This window comes from Limanda limanda, chromosome 16 (genome assembly GCF_963576545.1).
Source record: "Limanda limanda chromosome 16, fLimLim1.1, whole genome shotgun sequence".
Lineage (NCBI taxonomy): Eukaryota > Metazoa > Chordata > Actinopteri > Pleuronectiformes > Pleuronectidae > Limanda > Limanda limanda.
Window position 1 is genome coordinate 4,730,897 of NC_083651.1, and position 23,795 is coordinate 4,754,691.

A 23,795-nucleotide genomic window follows, 5' to 3' on the forward strand; every position below is an offset into this window, starting at 1 on the left:
TTTATATATTATTGGAACTATCACCAATCTCTGCACGTGCCCATAACTCTCTTACTGTATATATTGTTTTATACTAACCACACAAAGGCAATTTCCTGTATGTGCAAATATACTTGGCAAATAAAATAATAATAAATTCTGATTCCTGCTGAACCACTGGGGAGTACTGGGGGGAAAATAAAAGACAGAGACAGAAAACCAGTTTTTGTTGATTTATCATGACAATTGAAGACCTACAGAAATCCATACACAAAACGTTATTATACTGTATTTATTTCCTCAAACTCATTTCTACAAATACAAAAACAAATCTCTTGACAAGAATTCGTAAAAAAATTAACTGTTGAGGCCAGACTTTTATTTTGAGTGCGTTTGTTATTCCATGTCCTCGCTGCCGCTGTCAGCCTCCGAGCCGGTGGCCTCAGCTTCAGCTTCTCTCTGTGGCTCCTGGAAGTCTGAAGGTTCAGGTTCAGAAACCTCTGATGGCTCGTCAGCTGCCTCGGAGTGAGCTGATGGTGTGTCACTGTCTCTCTCCAACTCCACCTGAACAGAAGCAAAAAGGTTAGATACCTTTGTGAGGAACATTTTGAGAGCCGAACGTTTAGAGCGCCCAAGCAATGGATAATACCAACAAGATAGAAATACAAAGTTGTAAGCATGTGTGAGTTATAGTGTTGTCCTGTTAATGTATAGTATTTTGATGCAAATTGGACTAAAGTATTGTCCAATGTAAAGCTTTCGTGAACCCCAGGAAGAATAACTTCTGCAAAGCTGTAGCTAATGGAGACAAACTAAAACTTTCAACTTTAAAATACACTTTTATTTATCTTAACTAAATTTCATACATAAATCTGTGTGGCCAGTGGACAATTGGATCTGTTGGTCCATTCTAGTCCAAAAGATTTGTTGATATAAGCAACCTCATGTTTTTAAGAGGTTTCCTTGCCATTGCTAATATGACACCAACATATACACGTAATAGGTCAATATCTTTTGATGTAATGCAACCTCATTTAATTCAATTTACCTGGGAGACAGTGTCAACACGTTCCTCTTGAATCACAGGTTCAAACTCTTCTTCCTGCTCCATTGGTTCCTCATCCTGCATGATGGCTTGCTCGTGCTGGACTGGCTCGTGCCGGATCGTCTCGGGCCGGATCGTCTCAGACTGGAACAGTTGGTGCTGGACCTGCTCTTGCTGAACCGGCTCGTGCTCGAACAGTTCGTGCTGGACTGGCTCGTGCTTAATCGTCTCTGGCTGGAACGGCTCGTGCCGGATCGGCTCGTGCTGGAACATTTCTTGTTGAACGGGCTCGTGCTGGAAAGGCTCGTGCTTGAACGACTCTTGTTGAACCGGCTCGTGCTGGACTTCCATCTCTGGTTCTTTCAGTGTTGCAGTGGGAACCATTTCTGAAACGGTGGCAGCTGGAGCAGGGAGTGTTTCCATCTGGATGAGAAAGCAGAGAGGGACCGAATGATAAGAAAATAAACACAGGGACGCCTCATTTTTCAATCATAATTAACACTATATGAGCCGATAGTTAAGAGAAAAAGGAATTCACACGACTACAAAGGCTCGAATATCTTTACCTCTGTCACTCAAGAACATAAAACATTTATGGCACAGAAAAGTGAGAGTAGCATCTCTATCCTCCTTCTATTACCTCCTTCTCCACAACTGGTTCTACTGGTTTCAGCGGCGACTTCTTATTTGCTTCCAGGATTGTCATGATGGAGGTGGGTATGTGAGCTTGCTGTTATAGAGAAAAAGAGGCAGTTAGTAACTAAGTAAAGCCCAAGAGAAATAGAGCTGTGGACTGGGAATGAGGTGGATGTAACTCGGTACCTGATGAGGCGTGAAGGAGAGGACGTGCTGGAGAAGAGGATCTCTCATCTCCGGGCAGCGTTCAAACACACTCGTCAGCTGGGCGGGCGGCAGCTGCAGCAGCACGCTGTACGACTGAGGCTTGGTCCTCTGGCAGCATTTCACAAATCCTTCCCACACCTTCGGGTACTTCCACACCTACAACGGGGCATAGCAACCAGTGTCACACAGCAGAAATGATAATGGTGATCGATATTGATCTGTGAACGTTCTCCTGTGTCATATTGGGTTTTGACAAGCGATGAACATTGGACAACACGACTGGAGTTTGATGCTGACCTGCTTCACGATGAGGCGGGACAGGATGTTCATGACGAAGCCTCCCAGTCTGGGATACATGGTGAGAGACTGGATGACTGTGCGCATGAGCAGCATGGGGAGGGGGCTGTGCTCCATCAGCTGCTGCATCACCACGGCCAAAACCTCCGACGTGTAAACATTCTTTTCCCCGAAGCAGAGGTTTGTAGCTGCAGGAAAGACACAAACAGCATAATGAGTATTGCCAACGGAACGACATTTCCCTACCACACTTTCTGTATCATTTCTAGGACATTTTAAGATCATTTTCACAGATTTCCCGGGGAAAAGTTAAAACAAATCACGCATGTTTAGAGAGCTGATATAAGCGCGATTAAGTTCAAACTGACCACATTGACCACAAACCTTTTATGATAGACTTCATATCACATTTGGTGGAGTCTATGTTGTGTAAGGCAATGAGCAGGTCTCCTGGGGTGAGAGGGGACACAGACGAACTTCCTTCGCCTGGAAGACAACACAAAACAGTTAGTGTATGCATGTGTGTAAAAAGATATAACACTCATGAAGGAAGGTGACCTGACAAACATGACTCTTACTGTGCTGAGTTCCCAACAGACGGTTGAACACCTCCTTCACCACAATGGGGTTGAGTTTGATGAGCTTGGGGAGAGCCTGGATGACTTCATTCTGTAGGAGAAAGAAACAACCAAAATAAAATCAGGAAGAGGAAGCATTGTGATTTTTAAATACTAGTATGACAGCTGAAATGAAGAGTGATAAAACATTTGTGTCAGAAACTTACCTTTTCTAGGCCATTTATGACCGGGATAAGGAAACGAACATCGGGCACACGTTTGTGGTAAAGATCTCGAACTCTCTCCACCAGCTCAGGAGACGGAGGCACTGAATACAGGAAATAAAGGATTCACATCAACGCCGCTCATTTGACCTCATCTATTGTGAACAGGGTGTTAAACTAATTCTTGATTTTTACCTTTATCGGTCAAAATGTGCAGGCAGCGGGTGACTAGAGTCTCTGCTCCTTTAGGACAGTTCTCAACCAGAAGCAGCAGCTCGGGTGAGTTCATTCCCATTCCACGGATCTACAAACACGGGGAGAACAAACAGGGTTAATACGATTCAAAATGAACACAACTCAAGAGATGCTTTTATTAATTGAGTTTCTTCCTTTGGAGGGTGACTCTTTATGAACATTAACATTTTTAAACTTCAAGTGAGACGACATTGCAGGTTTCAGGTCTTGCTCTTATTTATCTTATGTAATGGGAAAGTTAAAAACACATGTACAAAAATGGATTTTAAATAACTAAAACATACATTTCTACATAAAACAACTACTCAATTTAATCTTGATTTATTTTTATAGAGAGGTTCAACTTGTGCTCACAAATACTGATGAACTGACTTGACATCTTGACAGTCTCATACAAAACTATCAACCAACAAACAAAAAGAAGGAGCATCCTCGAAAAGACAGGGAACAAGAGTGGGAGGCGACTCACCGGCTGCTCTATTGCTCGGAGCACACTGCGCTTGATGTCAGCGATGGCCTCAGTGTAGACGGAAGCCAGCTCGTGGACCAGCCGGTGGTTTAGAGGAAGCAGAGACAGGTAGAGGAACAGACACTGTCTCACGGTCTCTTCAGTCCAGGGAGACGCCACCTCTGTGTCAAACACGCAAAAATGTGAGGTTACAGAAAAGAAGAAAAATCATTTTCATCAGGTACAGTGCTATATTAAAAAGATCCATATGTATCCCACCTGTGTCTTTGTCAGCCCCAAATAGAAGAGAAGGAGGGTTGGGATGGACAAGAAGCTGCAGGTAGTTCAGGGCAAACTTTTCTATGTAGTCTCTGAGCTGGTCCTTCTCATACATACGCTTCAGGAAAGACAGGGCGGTGGTCCGCACCTGAAAACACAACACAGTCACGGTAAATTACAGATACTACACAGGAAAAAAATACGTTTCAGGAATTAACAACGGTGTGAGCTGCACTTAAACAAAACACAGATAAGAAATATCATCACCTTCTCCTTTTCATGTGAGCTGAGATCAAGAAGAACGTGCAGATACTGAAACTGCCTCGAGGGCCGTTTGATGATGAGTTCCTTCAGAGTCGTCATGCCCAGATACACCCGAGACTGAAACAGAGGTTACAACTCAGAGTGAAGTGGACATGTTGGGAGTTAACACTACACAAAATGTCTCCGTCCTGTCCTTTACCTCGTCCTCGCAGTACCGTCTTATCACATCCAAAGCAGATTCTGTTATAAGTGGAGCCTCCAGAACCAGTTTGGTGAAGAGTCTAATGTGAAAACAAATGTGACTCAGTTTGCGCCAGTAGAAAATAAACAATGCTTCCCCATTATCTGTCAGCACAGAAGATACGTACAGTAAAACCATGTCTATCGTTTTGTTAAGTAAGAGTTAGAAACTAGATTTTTACAAATGAGTGACAGATGGATGTCCCCTCACCCGTCTCTCTGCTCTGGTTTCTCCTGCAGGCCGGACAGCAGCGTGTAGAGACAGTGTTCATAACTTTCCAGCAGCCCCGAGGGCAGCTGGCTGAGGTAAGTGTTGTACTCTTGGTACAGGAGAGAAAATGCCAGGTCACTCCGGGTCCTGATGTCCTCTAGAATAAACGCCAGCACGTCTTCTTTCATCCTCCCGTCAAATTGCGTCACAAGCCTGGAGAGGAGCTTCACTCGGACCTGCCACAAACATTCAATAGGATCAGCTTGTGAAACAGGCACTTGCTTTGAGAGCAAAAGGCCTAAAGAGGTTTATTATAAATCATGTGCAGGCTGAGTACTTACATGGGACATGCCACTCTGAGCAATAGCCTTCTCTGAATGCAGGATGCGTTTGATTGCTTTGGAGGTCAACGTCTCAATCTGGGCGTCTGATAACGTCTGGACGACATCGGACAAACGAAACACTTTTTTCCTCCCAGTTGCCCCTGTCATTCTAGAAATGAACAAAAGCATAAGTTGCTCAGAAATTAAATCAATCAAATTGTATTTGTATAGGCCATATTCACAAGTTAAGTGTTAAGTGTTAAGTGGAACAAAAATACCAAAAATAAACCAATTAACAGGGGAAAGAAAAGGCAGAACCTCAGAGAGCTACATGTGAGGGATCTTCTCCCAGGACGCTCAGAAGTTCAATAGATGTAACTGAGACGATTGGGTCTGGACTTTCTCATATGAAGAACCCATCAGTGCTGGTCTGATAGCAGCTTTATAGGATAGTAAGTAGCTTTCGGTGTTTGTGCCAGGACTCACTTGGTCTGTGCAGTGGGCACGATGGGCTCAGGAAGCCTCTTGACTGTGGCGGCCGGACTGGGAACCTCAGCGGTTGGAACGTTTTCTGAGTAACCTCCCACCACGGAGATCGCTTGGCCCTTCATCGCAACTTTGCGTTTGATGAGCAGGTCTTTAGATGCAGAGTCTTCGTCATTTTCTTCCTCTTTGCATGCGTCGTCCTCTCTGGCTTTGGTCTTTTCAAGTCCTAGGATAAACAGTAAATGTGTGAGGGAGATAAATACAAATCCTTATCCAAACCACTAAATTCTACGCCCTCTGATGACAGTGCATGTCCTTGTTTCTAACCTGGACCAATCCCGGCTGAAGTCATCTGTGTGGCCATCATCCTGGCCAGATGTTTAATCTGTGCATCGGTGCCGGCTGACTCCACAGGTGTGTATGTGGCCTGGAAGGATGCTGGCATGACATCAGGCAGATACACCATGCTGATGAGCACCTGAACAACAACACAGAGATGTTAGCTGAGCTGTCACACAATCTCATTTAAATGAGAAACAAACTGAAAGAGAGTTGGCCGCTGCTGCTGCTGCTCACCAGGTTGGCAACATTCTGTGGGTTGAGCAGCGGTCGCAGGAACTCAGCTGTGACGTCTATGGCCGACTGCACGACTGGAGCAGCAGGTGGTTTCGGGGCGGTGAGAGGAGCCGGCTCCTCTTTGTCCTCATCGTCTTCCATCATTGTCGGTTCTAAACTCAAGAGGAACAACCATCAGAACTACTGATACTGCAGATAGATTAAACTGTGAAGTAGTAAATGGCAGAAAATGTTTTTTTTTAAAAAATAATTTCTATTCATTCTACTTTCTACAGTTCAAATAGAATCACTACAATCACGCTGGTTGTGACTGTGATCACCACTCACCCATCTTAACCTTCTTTCCCTCTGTGTATTGTTCGTGTCGTGGTCTTTTGCGTTGCTCGCGGACCACAGGTGTGGAGCGGGTGATTTCACTCTGGGGCATTCCCAGGTCCAGCAGCAGGGTGCTGATCTGGCCCTGGTACTCCAGGCTGCACGGATGCTTGAGGACGGCCACGAGGTGCAGCTTCAGGTTTTTCCTCACGCTGCTCACCTGAGACTTGGCCAGAGTGGGCGGCAGGTTTGCTAAAAAGGTACAAGTATACAGAAAGAAATGAAAAATAGGTATTTAATATATCAAATTAAATAGAGTGAAAGTATGCATTGAGCACAAACAAACAACAGTTTCCTTCTGAAAAGTAACATTGTTTGCATGATCCAGTTTAAATTGATTTACATTCACAATCACAGTAGCTAGGACCACTGTTCTTTTTGTACAGGAAAGCTAAGGCCTCCGTTTTCTGCCTTAACACATTGTACGTTCTTGTTCTTGTTTATGTATTTCTTTTTAAAGATATAACACAATTCTGTACTTTTATCATTTATTAGGATTTAATGACTCACATAAACTTTCATATTAGGTTGTACAGATTTTACCGATATAAAGAATTTAAAGATTCTCCAAGAAATGTTAAAGTAAACAAAAATACCAATGCAGTCACTGGCAACATTTCTATTGCGTAGTTCAAAAGGTTACATGGTGTTTTGTGATTGTGTGTGTACATTATACAACACTGGCTCAAAGGGACTCACCATGCAGTGTCTCATATGCCTGCACCACCTCCGACATGAACATGGGTCTCTGACGGGCGATAGAGGCCAGTGCGCCCAGTGCTGTGGTGAGGTTGATGCTGGAAATGGCCGGGTGGACCATGAACTTCAGCATCTTCTCCAGCGCAGACTTCCCCTCCTCACACAAGACATCTGTTGAAAATTGAGAATGACAAGAATTTGATGGACTGAACCAAAAAGTATATAAATACCTTTTCCCCTGTGCTAGGATTCTAAGATCTGTACCGTATCGAATGTACGAGTGATCTTTGGGGACTTTATCCAGGCTGATGTCCCCCTCCTGTCTCTTGGGGATGTCAGAGTCCGAGGTCCGTGCTGACAGACTGATGATCAGTGCCTCTGTGAACTTGATGGCATGAGTGCGCACGCCGTCATTTTCAGAATCCAGCTGGGCCAGAACGTCCTCTTTCATCTGTGTGACCATATCCCAGCATGCCTCCTGCATATCTGAAGCTCCTTTGGCACGCAACAGCCACTGTCACAAAAGAGAATAAAGATGTGAAAAGACATCAGGTGGTGGTAACACAAACTGATTTGTGTGACTGACTTCATCACATGTTCAGTTTTTCTTCTTCTGGTCCATAATGTGTTAGTTTGAGCATTTCATGGGAAACTGTTCTAACCTGCAGAGTAACCTTGTACAGCTGGGTGAGAGTGAGGATGGCTTTCTTCACCACATTCACACTTTCATCCTTCAGCAACATGTTCAGGTTGGCGATCAGTCGGAGGAGGAGCTCATTGTCCCTTTTACTGACAAACACAAAACAGTAAAGGATTAAAAAAAAGTTGGGACATTGCTTTCTATGATGAACGTAAAATTTAAAACTTGTCAAGTAACTCACCAAGCTTCCTCTATGAAGCCAATGACAAACTTTTTAACCTCAATAGACTTGTCAGTCTGAAACGCAATCATCTCCTACAGGATGAAAAGAACAGTTTGTATACGTCCACTGCACAGAACATTATATATTTAATTTGGCTTCATTATCTGTATAAATTACATGTCAAATAAAATACAAATAGTTAAGAAATCTGCACAAAAGGTAAACTTACATCCAAGAAATTGTCGAGAAGAGACGGGTCCTTGTTGATGATAAGCTCCTGGACCTGAAATTATACATAAATTCACTGATTCTAGTTTGTCCCCAATTGCCTTCATATGGTTGTGAATCACATAGAGCAGGGACACACCCAGGAAAGATCAATACATCAATACATGAAACTGTACATAACTAAATCATGTCTATATTTTGGGGATATGCATATATTTCACAGACCTGTTTGAGCACAGTGAGCTTCTCATCTGTGGGGATGAGAGCAGCCTGGTTCAGGAGATCCACCACCTGAGAGGACAAGAGAAAACCTTAACAAGCAAGTTCCACATAACCAGGATATCGCTTCATTATTTAGCTTCATTGGCCACAATGATAACCTGGACTATGAAGTTCGTTATCAACTGTCTCAGTTAACCCCGGGTTTTCTTATACATGTGTTCATGTGGAGTCGTTATCTAAATGCAACATATTCAGAACCATGAACAGATTTCTTATTATGATATGAGAAGAAACGCTGATGTTCATTACTGAATTATAAATAAACTGTAGAGTAATTTTCAATCTTTACATTATAAGTTTATGGATAATCTGTAAGAAAGCTGTGGATTCTTATTAAGGCATTCATAAGTATTAAAGGTATAAGTTTAAATCTGATGAACAAACTATGAGGAACATGTGACGCAGAAAAAAAAAGTTAAAGTGATGTCCAAGCTGAGAGAAGAGAAGTAAGTAATGTGTGAGGAACGTTTATGTTAATTTATGAACTCGGGCAAATCTGAACTGTGTGTAGGTATTTGAACAAACATCCACCTTCACACACTGATCTATATTTCTCATGATCACGAATGAATATTTCAGCCCAATTGATCTGGTAGGACTCTTGACTTTGACATCAGAAACAAGTCTGACATTACTTCATCTTCCATAAACTCAAAGAACATAATTGGGCTCTGATTCTATTCACGTTATTTGATCCTGATATTTACGTTTCATTTTGTTGCCTGTCACTTTGGGGGGTTCCCTTGTTTCTCTCACATCACATAAAGAATCCAGAGTGAACTGATATCAAGCTTTAGGTGTTCAGCTTCAGATCCCAGTATCCTGTGTGTTCTACACCTGCCTAGTGCGGTGGGTCCCATCAGGATGTAAACAGCAGAACTTTACCTTCTCACTCGTGGTCATGTCGATCATGTGGGAGGTTTCTCCCTCCTCTGGAGAACGATCCATGCTTCTTCTCTTCTTCTTCTCCTCTCACTTAGTGGACAACATGCTCCTCAACAGCGATGTGGAACAACAGGATCTCTGTGGAGATGTGGATCTGGATTAATGACACAACAACCCGCCAGGATGTGTCCCACTACGTCAGAGTACGTCACCGTGCGACCCGTTACTGGTCCTAGTATTAGACCCAAGTTCCATCACTACACACCAGTAAAGTCGTTAGTGACCAAACTTCCAAACGCACAAAGTATCACAAACACAAACACTGAGCTAACTAGCTAGCGAAGTAGCCCCGTGCTAGCCGCTATGCTAACCCCTGCTAGCTGCTGTACGCACAGATGTGTTGTGGTTACTCACAGGTACTTCCGGCTCGTAACTCCGTCAGAGTAACAACAAGTAACTGTAGCTGGTGTCACCAACGTGTCAGTACAGAAACGTGCACGGTGTTAAACCGCTAAAACGAAGCTGCCATCTTTCATTGAAGCAACCAACGATGCTATTTCTTTTTCTTCTTCTACTTCTTCTTTTGGGAACAGCACCAGAGGCTGCCGCCCCCTGCTGGAGACTGCAAGCACCTGCGAGAAGATGTTTCCTTTTTTCTCATAGAGAGATTCAAGATTCAAGAGTTTATTATCAAATGCACAACAATAACATTAAGCAGTCGCTGGCAATGAAATGCTTGAGTCACAGGCTATCTTCTAGCAATGCTCAAGTAACAACCAATATTTGTTTTTGAATAAAATAGTATAAAATAGAATATCAAAAATTGAAAATAGAACATAAAATACATATATCTAAATATATATATATACAGCTGAAGAAAAAACAATAGTGCAATTATGTGCAATAGTGCAAATACTAACCCTAACCCTAACCCATACTTTGATTCAAACAGATAATATAGAACATAATAAAAAACGCTAAAAACAAGAAAGAAACCCTGTTAATAAACGTGTTAAATTCATTTATTGCCTTATGTGGAGTTAAGACACAATATTTTGGTTTTATTCTAGCATCAGTAAAACAAGGTCCCAGAAGGTGGATCCCTGTCAAATCCGAGTGAGGTCACTAACATGATCATCTTTATATTTATATTTATATAAGTATCATTACAGTATTTTTAAATTGGTAAATCTTTTTTTCTTTTCTGTGTGTGTGTGTGTGTGTGTGTGTGTTTGGTTATAACTTCATATAACTACACAAACTGGGTATAATATACATAAAAACTTCAGTTCTGACAGTACAAGTATACAACTTATTAAAAAACTTGACAAGTTGTGTCATTTAAATTGACGTAAACAACTCCAATGAGGGTTTAAAGCTTTATATATACAGTCTATGGTTTAAAGAGGCGAATGACAGCCTCTGCCACCTCGAGACTCCATATATAATATATAAAACATAATAAAAAAGAAAACCTGTTAATAAACGTGTTAAATTAATGTTTTGCCTTATGTGGAGTTAAGACACAATATTTTGGTTTTATTCTAGCATCAGTGAAACAAGGATCAAGTCTGACTCACAGAGTTGAAGGTGGATCCCTTCAAATCCAAGTGAGGTCACTAACATGATCATCTTCATATTTATATTAGTATCAGTGTAGTATTTTTAAATTGGTAAATATTGTTTTAATTTTCTCTCTCTGTGTGTGTCTGTGTGTGTGTGTGTGTGTGTGTGTGTGTGTGTGTGTGTGTGTGTGTGTGTGTGTGTGTGTGTGTGTGTGTGTGTGTTTGGTTATCTAGGCACTGCTCTGTGTGTCCTGCAGCAGATGGGTTAAAAGCAGAGGTTAAATTTCCCTCCTTGCATGAGAGTGCTTGTGCATGTCTGTGCATGTGTTATTGACAAATAAATAAATGTATCTTAATCTTAATCTTAATCTAATCTTATATAAAGTTATAAAACCTCAGTTCTGACAGTACAAGTATACAACTTATTAAAAAACTGACCAGTTGTGCCGTTTAAATTGACACAAACAACTCAAATGAGGGTTTAAAGCTTGATATATACAGTCTATGGTTTAAAGAGGCGAATGACAGCCTCTGCCACCTCGAGACTCCATATCCCAGAAGCCTGTGCGCCGCCTAAGTGATGTCACCTGATAGTGGAGAGGGAAGGGTATGCTAATGTTTACAACCAGCGGGCTGTCAATAACTCGATCGTTAGCACGGATCGATCGAGTCTCTCATCTCTCTGTGTGTGAAGAGACGAGGAACTGATGGAGTGAGATCCATGACTCCGTCCCAGGTGAATATATATAAACATCAATGTGAACTAGCTTGTTAGCATTTAGCTTCGGGATGTTGGTAAACAAGCAGAGCGATGCTAGCTGCTAGCTGCTAGCTTAATTGCAGATATGGTGGAGCTGCTGTCACACACACACACACACTTGAACTGTGTGTGTCACAGTGTGTGTTGGTGTGTTAAAGCAGATGTGATGTCAGGGAGAGAGGAAGTTACACATGTTGAAAACCATCTGGAAGCTAACGTCAACTCCTGCTCTGTTGACTATGCAAATCACACAGTGTGTTCTGTCCTCTCAGTGTCTTGTGTCCTCTCTCAGTGTCTTGTGTCCTCTCTCAGTGTCTTGTGTCCTCTCTCAGTGTCTTGTGTCCTCTCTCAGTGCCTTGTGTCCTCTCTCAGTGCCTTCTGTCCTCTCTCAGTGTCTTCTGTCCTCTCAGTGCCTTGTGTCCTCTCTCAGTGTCTTCTGTCCTCTCTCAGTGTCTTGTGTCCTCTCTCAGTGTCTTGTGTCCTCTCTCAGTGTCTTCTGTCCTCTCTCAGTGTCTTGTGTCCTCTCTCAGTGTCTTCTGTCCTCTCTCAGTGTCTTGTGTCCTCTCTCAGTGTCTTGTGTCCTCTCTCAGTGCCTTGTGTCCTCTCTCAGTGTCTTGTGTCCTCTCTCAGTGTCTTGTGTCCTCTCTCAGTGTCTTGTGTTCTCTCTCTGTGTCTTGTGTCCTCTCAGTGTCTTCTGTCCTCTCTCAGTGTCTTCTGTCCTCTCTCAGTGTCTTGAGTCCTCTCTCAGTGTCTTGTGTCCTCTCCCAGTGTCTTGTGTCCTCTCTCAGTGTCTTCTGTCCTCTCTCAGTGTCTTGTGTCCTCTCTCAGTGTCTTGTGTCCTCTCTCAGTGTCTTGTGTCCTCTCTCAGTGTCTTGTTTCCTCTGTGTGTCTTCTGTCCTCTCTTAGTGTCTTGTGTCCTCTCTCTGTGTCTTGTGTCCTCTCTCAGTGTCTTGTGTCCTCTCTCAGTGTCTTGTGTCCTCTCCCAGTGTCTTATGTCCTCTCTCAGTGTCTTGTTTCCTCTGTGTGTCTTGTTTCCTCTGTGTGTCTTCTGTCCTCTCTCAGTGTCTTGTGTCCTCTCTCAGTGTCTTATGTCCTCTCTCAGTGTCTTCTGTCCTCTCTCAGTGTCTTGTGTCCTCCCTCAGTGTCTTGTGTCCTCTCTCAGTGTCTTGTGTCCTCTCTCAGTGTCTTGTGTCCTCTCTCAGTGTCTTGTGTCCTCTCTCAGTGCCTTCTGTCCTCTCTCAGTGTCTTGTGTCCTCTCAGTGTCCTCTCTCAGTGTCTTGTGTCCTCTCTCAGTGTCTTGTGTCCTCTGTGTCTCAGGCTCCTGTTTGCTGTGGACCCCCCCGCTCGGTGTTGTCTGTCCACACTGACTCTGAGTTGTCCTCCAGGAACACCACAGGTGACTTTTCAGATTTGCACCTTTAGCTTGGAAACGAGATGTGTACAGGAATGTATTTGAGACTCATAGTATATTATATTATCTATTGTATAGTCAAATACTTATATTTATACCTCTACTATATATCATATATTATATCATACTCTGTATATTCTTTGTATATATAAGTCTATATACACATATTTATACATGTGTACATGTTATAATTATAATTATTATTATATTACTACTATTATTATTATATATACTGTTGCTGCCATTATTACTATATACTGCTATTATATTGGTATAATTACTATCATATATAAATATATATTATGTTATATTATATACTATATATACTGTACTATTTTTAAAAACTGTCTAACAATAACATTACCACCATATCATCAGTACTATTACCATCATCTTGCCACTGCACCGTATCTACCTATTTATCTTGTGTTTCTGTTTTTATTCTTTCTACCTCAATATTTTTTATTTTTTATTGTATTGTATTGTATTTTATTGTATTCAAATATACCGGCTGCTATGACGACGTAATTTCCCTTCGGGGATGAATAAAGTTATCTATCTATCTATCTATCTATCTATCTATCTATCTATCTATCTATCTATCTATCTATCTATCTATCTATCTATCTATCTATCTATCTATCTATCTATCTATCTATCTATCTATCTATCTATCTATCTATCTATCTATCTATCTATCTATCTACACGATCCGATGCTATTTTGAACAGGCTCTAATATCTGCATGGTTCCTGAGGACACACACAGATCTTACATATTGTGATGTTGTCCTCGTCTGTTTAGCGGTAGATCAGCTCTGATTCTCGGTATCTAAAGCATATTTGTGTTCCTTCATGTCTCTGTTACCAGGGTCCCGATGGAATGGGTGTTCATCATGAACCGGATGAGCTCTCAGGGTAGCGCTGCAGCCCAGCGCAGGCGCATGGCCCTGGGGGTGGTGATCCTCCTGCTGGTGGACGTCATCTGGGTCGCCTCCTCCGAGCTGACCTCAGTAAGGACTTCGTCTCATTTGTCATTTGTCATTTTTCAGTATGGAATGCAGTGGTGGAATGTAACAAAGTATTTTTACTGTACTTAAGTAAATTTTTACGTATCTGTACTTTACTTAAGTAAAAATAATAGTGCGTACTTTTTACTTTTACTCCGTTACATTTTGCAGCAATTATCTATACTTTTACTCCGCTACATTTCTACAATATGTGTCGTTACTAGTTACATTTTATGAACACAGTTTCGCAAAAATGTTGCTGTGACGTTGCAGCCGTCCGGACCACTCCGTGAAGAAGAAGGAGGAGGAGACGTTTCTTTAGTTTTAACGCCGTCACTTTATTTATTGACTGTCCACCGGAGCAACACTCTCATCACCTCTAGGTGGTCGTTCACTTCTCGTATTCACACACTTCTTGCGCAAGTTACCCAGGTGCACTACGTCACTCTCTGGGCCCGTTCCTTAAAGGGGCCGGCCATACCTGCACATGTTGTTGCTTATAATTATTACTAGTAGTGACATCTGTAGAGGCATGAGTATTACCAGTAGCTATATCTGCATTCTTTATCAAAATGGCACAGCCTAGACATTGAGAGACAACCCATTGCGTGAGTACTTTTACTTTTAATACTCAAAGTAAATTTAAAAGTAAGTACTTTTTACTTTTACTTAAGTAGGATTGCTGATGTAGTACTTTTACTTTTACTAAAGTATATATTTTCCTGGGTACTTGTACTTTTACTTAAGTACTAAACTTCAGTACTTCCTCCACCACTGATGGGATGATACAATAGGAGTGAAATGAGAGAGGATGTGTTGATGTGCTCTGCAACCAGAGTGCAGGGAGCTGCTCTGGGATCAACAGACAATGGTGTGAACCTAATCCTTTTGTGTGTGTTTTGTCTATCTCCCACAGCATGACATATCTTTGTTGTCCTAACAAGAGCTTGATAGAGTATTGAATTACTTAATACTTAATGTTAACAATACAGGTCCATTAAAATAGGAATGTTTATAACATTAAATCCATTTTATCTTTCAAACTTCAACATCTTAACTGGATGCTTGCTCATTTCTGGAGCCTGCGAAGACTTCAACCTCTCACAGACAAAATTGCGTCTTGCAGAGAAATAAGAAATAACTAGACAAAGGATAATGACTACAGCTGCCTTGTTTATTTGTTTATTTGTTTATTTAGAAGGATCCCCATTAGCTCTACCCTAAGACAGAGCTACTTTTAGTGGGGTCCACATTGAAGACATACATACAGATATCAAACATTTAAAACATACATTACAATACCAATATCAAACATTTAAAACATACGTTAAATTACATATATCAAAAGTTAAAATACATTAAATAATGATCATGCAATTATATGTTACTGATATCAAAAATAAGTTAGTGGTTATGCAGTTTTACCTTTGTCATGATATAAAACACTGATAGGTAATTCCATAGAAGCGAAAACGTCAAAACATGTAATAGAATCCTAAACATTTATAAGTTTACTGGACTAAAAAGAGCAACACTTCATTTTTATATATTGTGGAGTGTTGCATAAAGATAAGTAAATATCATTATTAATGAGTTTGTCACGCAATGACAGACCACGCCCACTAATCATGCATAACTGTCCAATTAAAGTTGTAAACTGGGCTTACTTACTGTTGCCATTAGGTGGCGCTATCACTAAATACAGACTAATAGCTTGTTTCAGGTCGGGGCTCTGATGATTTGGGGCCAATTGGACGATGTTCGGTGGAGTTACAACGACTTCATTTTCACGCTAATGAAAGCACAGACTTATGAAACTTCTAATATACGTGTAAACTCTGCAGCAGAAGTTTATCAGTTGACCAGTGGTTGTTCTAACAGTTTCCTCACGATTGTTTCCACAGTACATTTTCAAGCGACAGGAGTACAACAAACCTTTCTTCAGCACGTTCACCAAGACCTCCATGTTCGTGCTGTACCTGCTGGGTTTCCTGCTGTGGCGGCCCTGGAGGCAGCAGTGCACCGGCTCTCTGAAACGCCGCCACTCTGCATTTGTAAGACGTCAAGACACACACTTTTTTCTTTGCAAGCATCTATTCACTTCACAAACCTCAGATACACAGAATGACGTGCTATACCTTTAAAGCATTACATTGTAAATGACTCCTCAGTCAGTGCAGCAGAAATTCTGAGTCAGGATTATTGGTTTTCAGCCTGTTGACTAGGGATGGGGGGGAAAATCGATTCAGTTACAAATCGCGATTCTTGTGAATGACGATTTTAAATCGATATGCTGCCTCCCAAATCGATTTTAAAAAAAACAAAACATATTTTTTGGTTTATACCGGGGGGGATATATTGGGGGAGCAACATCACCCCAGAGCAAGTTGACCAGCTCTTGTTTTTGCACAAGAATCTAAACATAACCAAGCACTAGCTTTGTATCGCCTACATGCAAACAACAATAGCCTACTTTTTGTTTATTTCAAAGTTTATATTTTAAGTAGACTTTTATTCATTCTATTTAATTTATCTTTTATTTATTGTTTAAAAGAAGCCTAAGTGGCTTACATTTCTTAATCTGTCAGTTTGTGTGCAGTTGACAGGGGCTATACAATAATAGGGCACATTTTTATTTATTTTCTCTATTGGCTGCCCGGCAGTCATTAAGTAAATGTTAATATTTGAAATAAAACTGGTAAAGCTCTAAGTGAATTTGACTGTGTTGTAGTTGAAGGTATGATTCAACATTTTTCCATGGTCCAGTATTTAAAAAAAAAAAATAACCAAAAGAAATCCCAGGAAATCGTAATATCGAATCGCAATACTTACAGAATCGCAATACATATCGTATCGCCACCTAAGTATCGTGATAGTATCGTATCGGAAGGTCCCTGCCGATTCCCGTCCCTACTGTTGACTGTTTCATTCCCATCTTTGTGCAGTTTGCGGATGCTGAGGCCTACTTTGCACCGTGCACCACTGACACTACTGTGAACAACCGCTTGGTATGTAGTTTAATTTCAGAGCATGTGATAATTCTACCTGCATTTCCTGTTCTGTCGGCAGGCGATGGAGCCAAATCAAACTCACGGAAATATCCATTACTCTTAAACAGAACTAATATCTCCCCTTCTCTTCCACTCGTGTGCAGAGTGAACCACTGTATGTGCCTGTGAAGTTCCAGGATGTACCTGCTGAGCACTCAAATTACTTGACTGGAGATTTTCAAACTTGTGAGTACACAGTTTTTGTTATTGTCTTGGACAGACTCTCTGAATTAACTCAGATCTCATAAGGAGCTTTGTCTGATTTCTGATTGATCATCACTGTTTAGAGCCGTTGAAACAAGTGCGTTATTCAAAATGAGAAACTGTTTTTGAAATCCAATAAACTAATAGTCATGCTACAGATAGAAATGGAGCCTCAAAATGTCATTTTTACGTTTCCTGTGGTTGTGGTTTCCATTAATTCTCTTCTCTCTCCATTTCCGCTTCCCAGCAGCTACCAAAAAGCAGCGGGTGCGTTTCAGTAACATCATGGAGGTGCGTCAGCTGCCTTCCACTCAGGCTCTGGAGGCCAAGCTGTCCCGCATGTCCTACCCTGCCGCCAAGGACCATGAAGCCATGCTGCACACGGTGGGCAAGCTCACCATCACTGATGTGGCCAAGATCAGCTTCTTCTTCTGCTTCGTGGTGAGTGGACTCCAGCTGGAATATGAACCTTTAATTTAACTATTCTTTAGGAGATTTTCAAGTCCCTGGGTCCCTGGAAAATAATAATAATTGTTTTTAGCACCACTTAACCTGTCTCCTTTTTTATGCGCTTTCTTAAATTATTATAAAGCGTAATTAATAACTCAACATTCTTTTTGTGTTGTAAGCAAACCAGGTGGTTCAAATGTATTTTGCGTGTACTTGGTGCTAATTGAACCTCACAACGAACAGGTTTAGTTAATTGGAGTTCATCACAGGCCTGTTGTGATGGAAGTCTTTTTGTCTTTTTGTCTTCCAGTGGTTCCTCGCTAACCTGTCCTACCAGGAAGCCCTGTCCGACATGCAGGTTGCAATTGTCAACATTTTATCCTCCACCTCAGGTAACTACGAATCTCATGATTCACCCAGTAAAGTTGAATATGGAAAATGGGGAAAACTAGTCTTGGATGAATCGTCTATTAAACCCAGAGAAGAGCAAATCCACTGCTGTAACTGGTCTGTGTCAGATTCCATTGTGCTCTGACATGTTTTCTCTTCTCAGGCCTGTTTACGCTGATCTTGGCGGCCATCTTTCCCAGCAACAGCAGCGACCGCTTCACTTTGTCCAAGCTGCTCGCTGTGGCTCTCAGGTAAGTGCTGAGTCAGCGTTTTGATAGAAGGGCTGGGATGTGTTGTTAGATGCTGTTTCTCATAAATCCCATGAAAAGATTAAATCCAACAATAAACGGTTGGATTTATTTATATATATTTGTTATAGCTAGTGCTATAGCTTTGTTTACCTGTCAGTTCAAACCGTATCTCTCCTATTCAGCATGGGAGGTGTGGCCCTGGTGAGTTTCTCCATCATGGACAGCCCTGACGAGAAAGGTGTCACAGGTAACCATGGTGGGAGCCGGTATCCGTCACTCACACACACATAACATCACTATTGTGTAAATTATCACATGTTGACTCTTTCGAAATGCAAATTTCCATGCAGGTTCCTTGTGGTCGCTGGCCGGGGCGATACTTTACGCTTTCTACATCGTCATGATCAAGAGACGAGTGGATCGGGAGGACAAGCTGGACATTCCCATGTTCTTTGGTAAGAAGAGACTCTTTTTATCTTCTTTAAGGACAAGGTCAGACTTTCATTTGCCACAGAGGCATCGTATCTTCAGGTCGTCCCAGATGTGTTTTAAATGTCTTAAGTCCATTTCAAAGCTGGAAATAAAAACATGTGTGTTCAACAGATTGAATTCATGCACTTGTAGCAACTACAGCCACAGATGTTGTGTTAAGAGCCGTGTTGGACTCCTGTGTGTGTCTCTCAGGGTTTGTGGGTCTGTTCAACCTGCTGCTGCTGTGGCCGGGCTTCCTTGTGCTTCACTACACGGGCTTCGAGGCCTTCGAGCTCCCCAGCCAGCTGGTGTGGACCTACATCCTCATCAACGGCCTCATCGGCACCGTTCTCTCCGAGTTCCTCTGGCTCTGGTGAGTCACACGTCTGCCATCAGATCATTACAATTCCTTTTTCATATAAAACGTTTTAATGCTGTTAGTTGAGTTTCCATATAGATGCTACGCTGATGAATTCAAGAGCTTTGGTTTGATGTTGCTTTCTGTTCACAGGGGCTGTTTCCTCACATCATCTCTCATAGGAACTCTGTCACTGAGCCTCACCATCCCGCTCTCTATCATGGCCGACATTTGTATGCAGAAGGTCAGTTTCCCTTCGACATGTATCACACCCTCTGTGCCAGAGTTTGGTTAAGATCTCGTTTGTTCAGCATCTGCAAAACCTCAATTTGCAGTTAGGCAAAGCAGATGAAAGCTTGAATTTGTTTGAATGTAAATGAATTAGATAGAATTTCCTACATTAGATTTGTTTAGCCAAATTGCGATGTTTCATCTAATCTGCACAATGTTCATATTTCAGGTGCAATGATGATTTCACCTTAATACAAGTCCGGTTCTGCCCTATTTTAATGTGACTGTATATTTCTCCATTCGTCATTCTCTCTCTAAATAATTTATAATACTGACAAACATAATTTAATTGAAAGCAAGAACCTTTAAATGGATTTAAATTAGTCCTCAAACGTTTTTGTTAGTTGGTTTGATTATAACATAACCTTAATTAAATGAAAGTGACTTTTTAAAGGCACAGTTGAAGCTACAAATATCAATAATGATCTTATTTGCAGTTTAATAAACTGTTCAAGTATTTGTTTATCAAGTTACAAATCAAATGACAATGATAACAGTTGTAACCAGTGACTTTGCTCTGTGTGTGTGTTTTGAACAGGTTCGTTTTTCTTGGCTGTTTTTCGCGGGCGCCGTCCCGGTCTTCCTCTCCTTCATCATCGCCACGGTCTTATGCCACTACAACAACTGGGACCCCGTGCTGGTGGGGCTCCGGAGAGTCTACGCCTTCGTTTGCAGGAAACATCGCATCCAGAGGTATTTAACACCCTGGTTCTCCACTGGGAAGTCATGTGACAAAATCCACTGTGGACTACATTAACCACTAATTTTCACCGATTGTCTTATCTTATCTTAACCATTTATCAGTGTGCTTGCAAACACAAGTATGTCCCATAACTACAAATTATTTGTATTAATTTTAACCTGATTCAAGCAGCAATTTGTTCCACTACTTTTCAAGGTAAATTGAAATCAGCTCTTTTCAAAAATCTTCTTCAAGGATCATCCAACCTTTTCCAACCTCCTCAGGCCAACAGGAGGAGTCATGTGCTGGAAATTGGTCATTTCACACTGGGAGAAAACTGGACAAAATACAATTTGATAGCCTTCTTTAGAGATTTAGCATTTCGTACCAGGGCCCTGTTCACACCTGGTATTCAAATGCAGCCTGAATGTGTCTTAGTCTGTCATCAGGTGTACACGCTTGACTGACTGTTCTTCTGTGAATGCTTGTGCTTCTTTGGTGAGAGAAGAAAGTACTAATGACGACTGTGGTGACGACTGACAGATTGTTGTGTCCTCCCACAGACTGCCAGAAGACAGCGAGCTGTGTGAAAGCCTTATCCCTCTGCACACGGTCTCACCCAACGAAGGAAGTGTCTGTTTGTGATCCAACCGGCAGACACAAAGTAAATCATCACTCAGCCACTTCCTGGTTATGTTTGTAATGTGCATGTTAGTGTATGTGTGAAAGAAAACAAATATCTCCCGGCGAAAAAGCAGCAAGTCACTCACACTTTGCTTAATTGAAACATGGGCAGGTCTAAAAGGTTAAAACTCTGATCTCTTGTCTCACATTCATATTTTTATAGATTATTTTGTTTACAATACATGAAGGTTTTAATTCTGATGCACGACTAGTAATCTGGTTTCTTTGTTCCTCTAGGTGGCGATGGTGGATCTCGCTGAGTTGACAATCTGGAAGCTTTCAGAGACATTGAACTACCCCAGTGCCTCCTATTGAAACTATTTATTTTCTACAGTGTTGCGACGGCCCAACCAATTCTACAATCTCACTTTTTTTTACGTTCACATATCAGCCGTCACGGACTGAACTTCTGATTTCTCCTTTTTTTAATGTTTTCTGTGTGAAAAGAAACTCTATGGTACTCAAGGTGCTGGACATGATCAGTGATTACTGTCGTGTCATGTGACCAAATGAAATGGTAAATGTTGAACTTGATCTTAACACTAACAGAAGTGGAGCAGTTGTGTGTCTGTGTGTGTCTGTGTGTGTCTGTGTGCGTGCGTGTGTGTGTGTTTGTGGGTTTGAAAACCTTGGAACAGAGCTCCCATCACTATTTTAAGGACGATGTAGCCTCTTTGTACTGGACTTTGTATATTCGTCCCTTTTTTGATACTTGCTGCTTGTTTGGAAGTTCATGCAGATGTAATGCATTTCACAGTCTGGCACTTTGCACAGTCACAGAGCAAACCCAGCCTTTCCTGATGGTGTTAGAATCACCAAGGCAGCATGTTAGTGAAGCGCCTCCTTGAGGTTTGCACTCTGCTGCACCACACTCTCCTGATCCAGCCCCTGGACGTGCAGGAGTCAGTGCAGTTTGACTGATTTCAATGGGCTAATCGTGTCTTCAAGCTTTTCCAATCAGCCACGTGATGCACTTCATATGATATCTTAGCACATGTGACCACTTTCTTTTCATGACCAACAATCAGTTAAAAGTAGAAATGCAGTTTGAGTTTCTGTTTCTCGGCCTCAGAGGCTTTTGGGCAGTTACAAGATTGATCAGCGTGGCCTCTGCATGAGCTGGAAGGTATTTTACAACTTCAGACCTTCAGGTTACACCAATATTGTCCTGATAGGATTCTTGATTTCAAAAATACATATTTTTGTCAGTCTGACACCAGCCTTTGTTGTTCTCTGTTGACTGAGTTAGTCTGATGCTTGTTACCTTGTCTAACCGGGACTCAAAACAGGATTTGAATACTCAAATATTCAGAAATAATCAGCCATGGCACTGACTACTTATTTCTCTTAAAGTATTTCTTATAAAAGGCACAAGGGGGAGATGTTAACATGTTTAAAAACTTGATTTTCATTGGAGGGGGAACAATTAGACAGAATCAATGGAGATTCTTTGAGCTGCTAATTATCTTCTCCATTGCCAGTTTAAAATAACTCTTTACCTCTTTACAAGAATACCAACAGAATCACTTTAGTTAATGACAGCTCACCTCAAAAAATTGAACTGTTGTTTTAGCTACAAACTATTTAAAGTCCAAATTTACTTTTTATTGCAGGAAATATTAATTTAATTGAGTCTAGAGTCAAATACGTACAATATTACCACTACTAATAAGCTTTTTAAAATTCTTGCAGAGGGTAACAGCAATAAGCAATAAAATATGATTCTGTGAAAATGAATGAAAGCGGGTGAAAAGTAATGAAATGGTCAAATCTAAATTAAAGGAAGGAACCCTGCAGCTGCAATCATGTTGGGCAAGTTCATTTCTGGAGGGAGACCATTAAGGCTTCGGCATTATCTTCTTCTTTGGTTTAATTCTGTCTCAACTTCCTGCAGTCGCACTACAAACGGTTGTTTTCACCCTGCAAACCAAGGCTCAGTTAAATCCAGGCCTGAAACCAAGGGTCAGCACCAAATAAGCATCATTACAATAACAGTTAACATTTAATCAAACATTTCTTTACTTGAACATTTTAGAAATCAATCTTTTACGTCGCCTTTTGGTATCGAACGCGACAGAGAAGCGATGTTCTTGTTTTTCTCTTGGTTCCTCTGACAGTGCTGGAGTGTGGAGACAAGCTGTGACAGAGACAGAAAGTTTGTGTCGAGCAACAGGCCGTCAAACTATAAGCTACAAAACTTCTCGCTGCAATAATGGACGAGAGCTGTCCTCTTCAGATGGGCGTCTGTCCTCAGTGAATCATGGGCAGAGTGTTGATGTTTGTGAACACTACAGATTTATCCTCTGAGATTACGTCTCAGTTCATATTCAATGTATTTTTCTAAATGATACCTGGAGGAGGACGGGTTTGCATCACAGTCAAAGTCTCTTGTAGTTTAGTTTAGTTCACATCAGTTGGACAGAAAATGATTTATTTACTGTTTGAAAGTTTGAATGTGACGAAAAAAATAATTTCTTTAACCAGACTCAGTGTCTGTCATGTGATCACATATGTATATATCACAGCACAAGGTGAAATGTAAATGTTAATCCACTATTTCTCATGTTGTTTGCATAAAATTCTACAGAAAACTATTTTTTCATCTTTGAACAGTGGTGCTTGTGAAATCCTGCATGTGATTTATTTTGTTTTACTCAGGTTCTTTGTTTTCTGAGCCTTTTCTGTTTCATTAACGAGGACGAGCTAAAGACAACAACTTCCTTCTCATCAACAAACACTCTTGAATAATCCATCGGTGTTTTTGTACGTACACTGCACTATTAAAATGAGTTTCTTTGAATCACTGCTTCAAATGAAGTATATCTGCAGAAGACATTGTTCATGAAAAGGTTTTTCAGAG

General features: G+C 41.3%; 2 protein-coding genes across 3 annotated transcripts; one reads left to right on the plus strand and one right to left on the minus strand.

Annotated features, from left to right (window-relative positions):
• Positions 1-257: 257 nt before the first annotated feature.
• On the minus strand, positions 258-9,453 carry sympk (symplekin). The gene is made up of 26 exons (XM_061088309.1): positions 9,360-9,453; positions 8,418-8,483; positions 8,194-8,247; positions 7,983-8,056; positions 7,764-7,890; positions 7,366-7,615; positions 7,102-7,272; positions 6,355-6,594; positions 6,028-6,179; positions 5,779-5,929; positions 5,452-5,677; positions 4,984-5,134; positions 4,643-4,878; positions 4,391-4,472; positions 4,195-4,308; positions 3,928-4,075; positions 3,670-3,830; positions 3,141-3,249; positions 2,949-3,049; positions 2,743-2,833; positions 2,549-2,650; positions 2,165-2,352; positions 1,847-2,023; positions 1,665-1,754; positions 1,028-1,447; positions 258-543 (listed from the first exon to the last, which is right to left on the minus strand). The coding sequence occupies exons 1-26, from the start codon at positions 9,420-9,422 to the stop codon at positions 376-378; spliced, it is 3,912 nt and encodes a 1,303-aa protein (XP_060944292.1). The 5' UTR covers positions 9,423-9,453; the 3' UTR covers positions 258-375.
• Positions 9,454-11,523: 2,070 nt separating this feature from the next.
• Positions 11,524-23,735, plus strand: LOC133021560 (solute carrier family 35 member F5-like). Of its 2 annotated transcripts, none has more exons than XM_061088462.1 (16): positions 11,524-11,660; positions 13,002-13,080; positions 13,966-14,107; positions 16,009-16,158; positions 17,050-17,112; positions 17,259-17,340; positions 17,606-17,799; positions 18,119-18,200; positions 18,362-18,449; positions 18,632-18,696; positions 18,800-18,904; positions 19,134-19,293; positions 19,432-19,522; positions 20,108-20,262; positions 20,815-20,915; positions 21,173-23,735. In XM_061088462.1, the coding sequence occupies exons 3-15, from the start codon at positions 13,973-13,975 to the stop codon at positions 20,894-20,896; spliced, it is 1,452 nt and encodes a 483-aa protein (XP_060944445.1). In that variant the 5' UTR covers positions 11,524-11,660; positions 13,002-13,080; positions 13,966-13,972; the 3' UTR covers positions 20,897-20,915; positions 21,173-23,735. The 2 variants fall into 2 exon arrangements, with proteins under 2 accessions (XP_060944445.1, XP_060944446.1); XM_061088463.1 differs by having other exon boundaries at positions 17,609-17,799.
• The last annotated feature ends 60 nt before the right edge of the window (positions 23,736-23,795 follow it).

Excerpts from the sequence above, each read along its gene's own strand:
- sympk (XM_061088309.1), bottom strand. The coding sequence starts at position 9,422 with ATGGATCGTTCTCCAGAGGAGGGAGAAACCTCCCACATGATCGACATG. Across the intron at positions 4,076-4,194 it reads GCTCACATGAAAAGGAGAAG|GTGCGGACCACCGCCCTGTC; the intron begins GTGATGATATTT and ends TTGTGTTTTCAG. Across the intron at positions 1,448-1,664 it reads AACCAGTTGTGGAGAAGGAG|ATGGAAACACTCCCTGCTCC; the intron begins GTAATAGAAGGA and ends TTTCTCATCCAG.
- LOC133021560 (XM_061088462.1), top strand. The coding sequence starts at position 13,973 with ATGGAATGGGTGTTCATCATGAACCGGATGAGCTCTCAGGGTAGCGCT. Across the intron at positions 18,201-18,361 it reads CATTTTATCCTCCACCTCAG|GCCTGTTTACGCTGATCTTG; the intron begins GTAACTACGAAT and ends TTCTCTTCTCAG. Across the intron at positions 19,294-19,431 it reads TCCGAGTTCCTCTGGCTCTG|GGGCTGTTTCCTCACATCAT; the intron begins GTGAGTCACACG and ends TTCTGTTCACAG.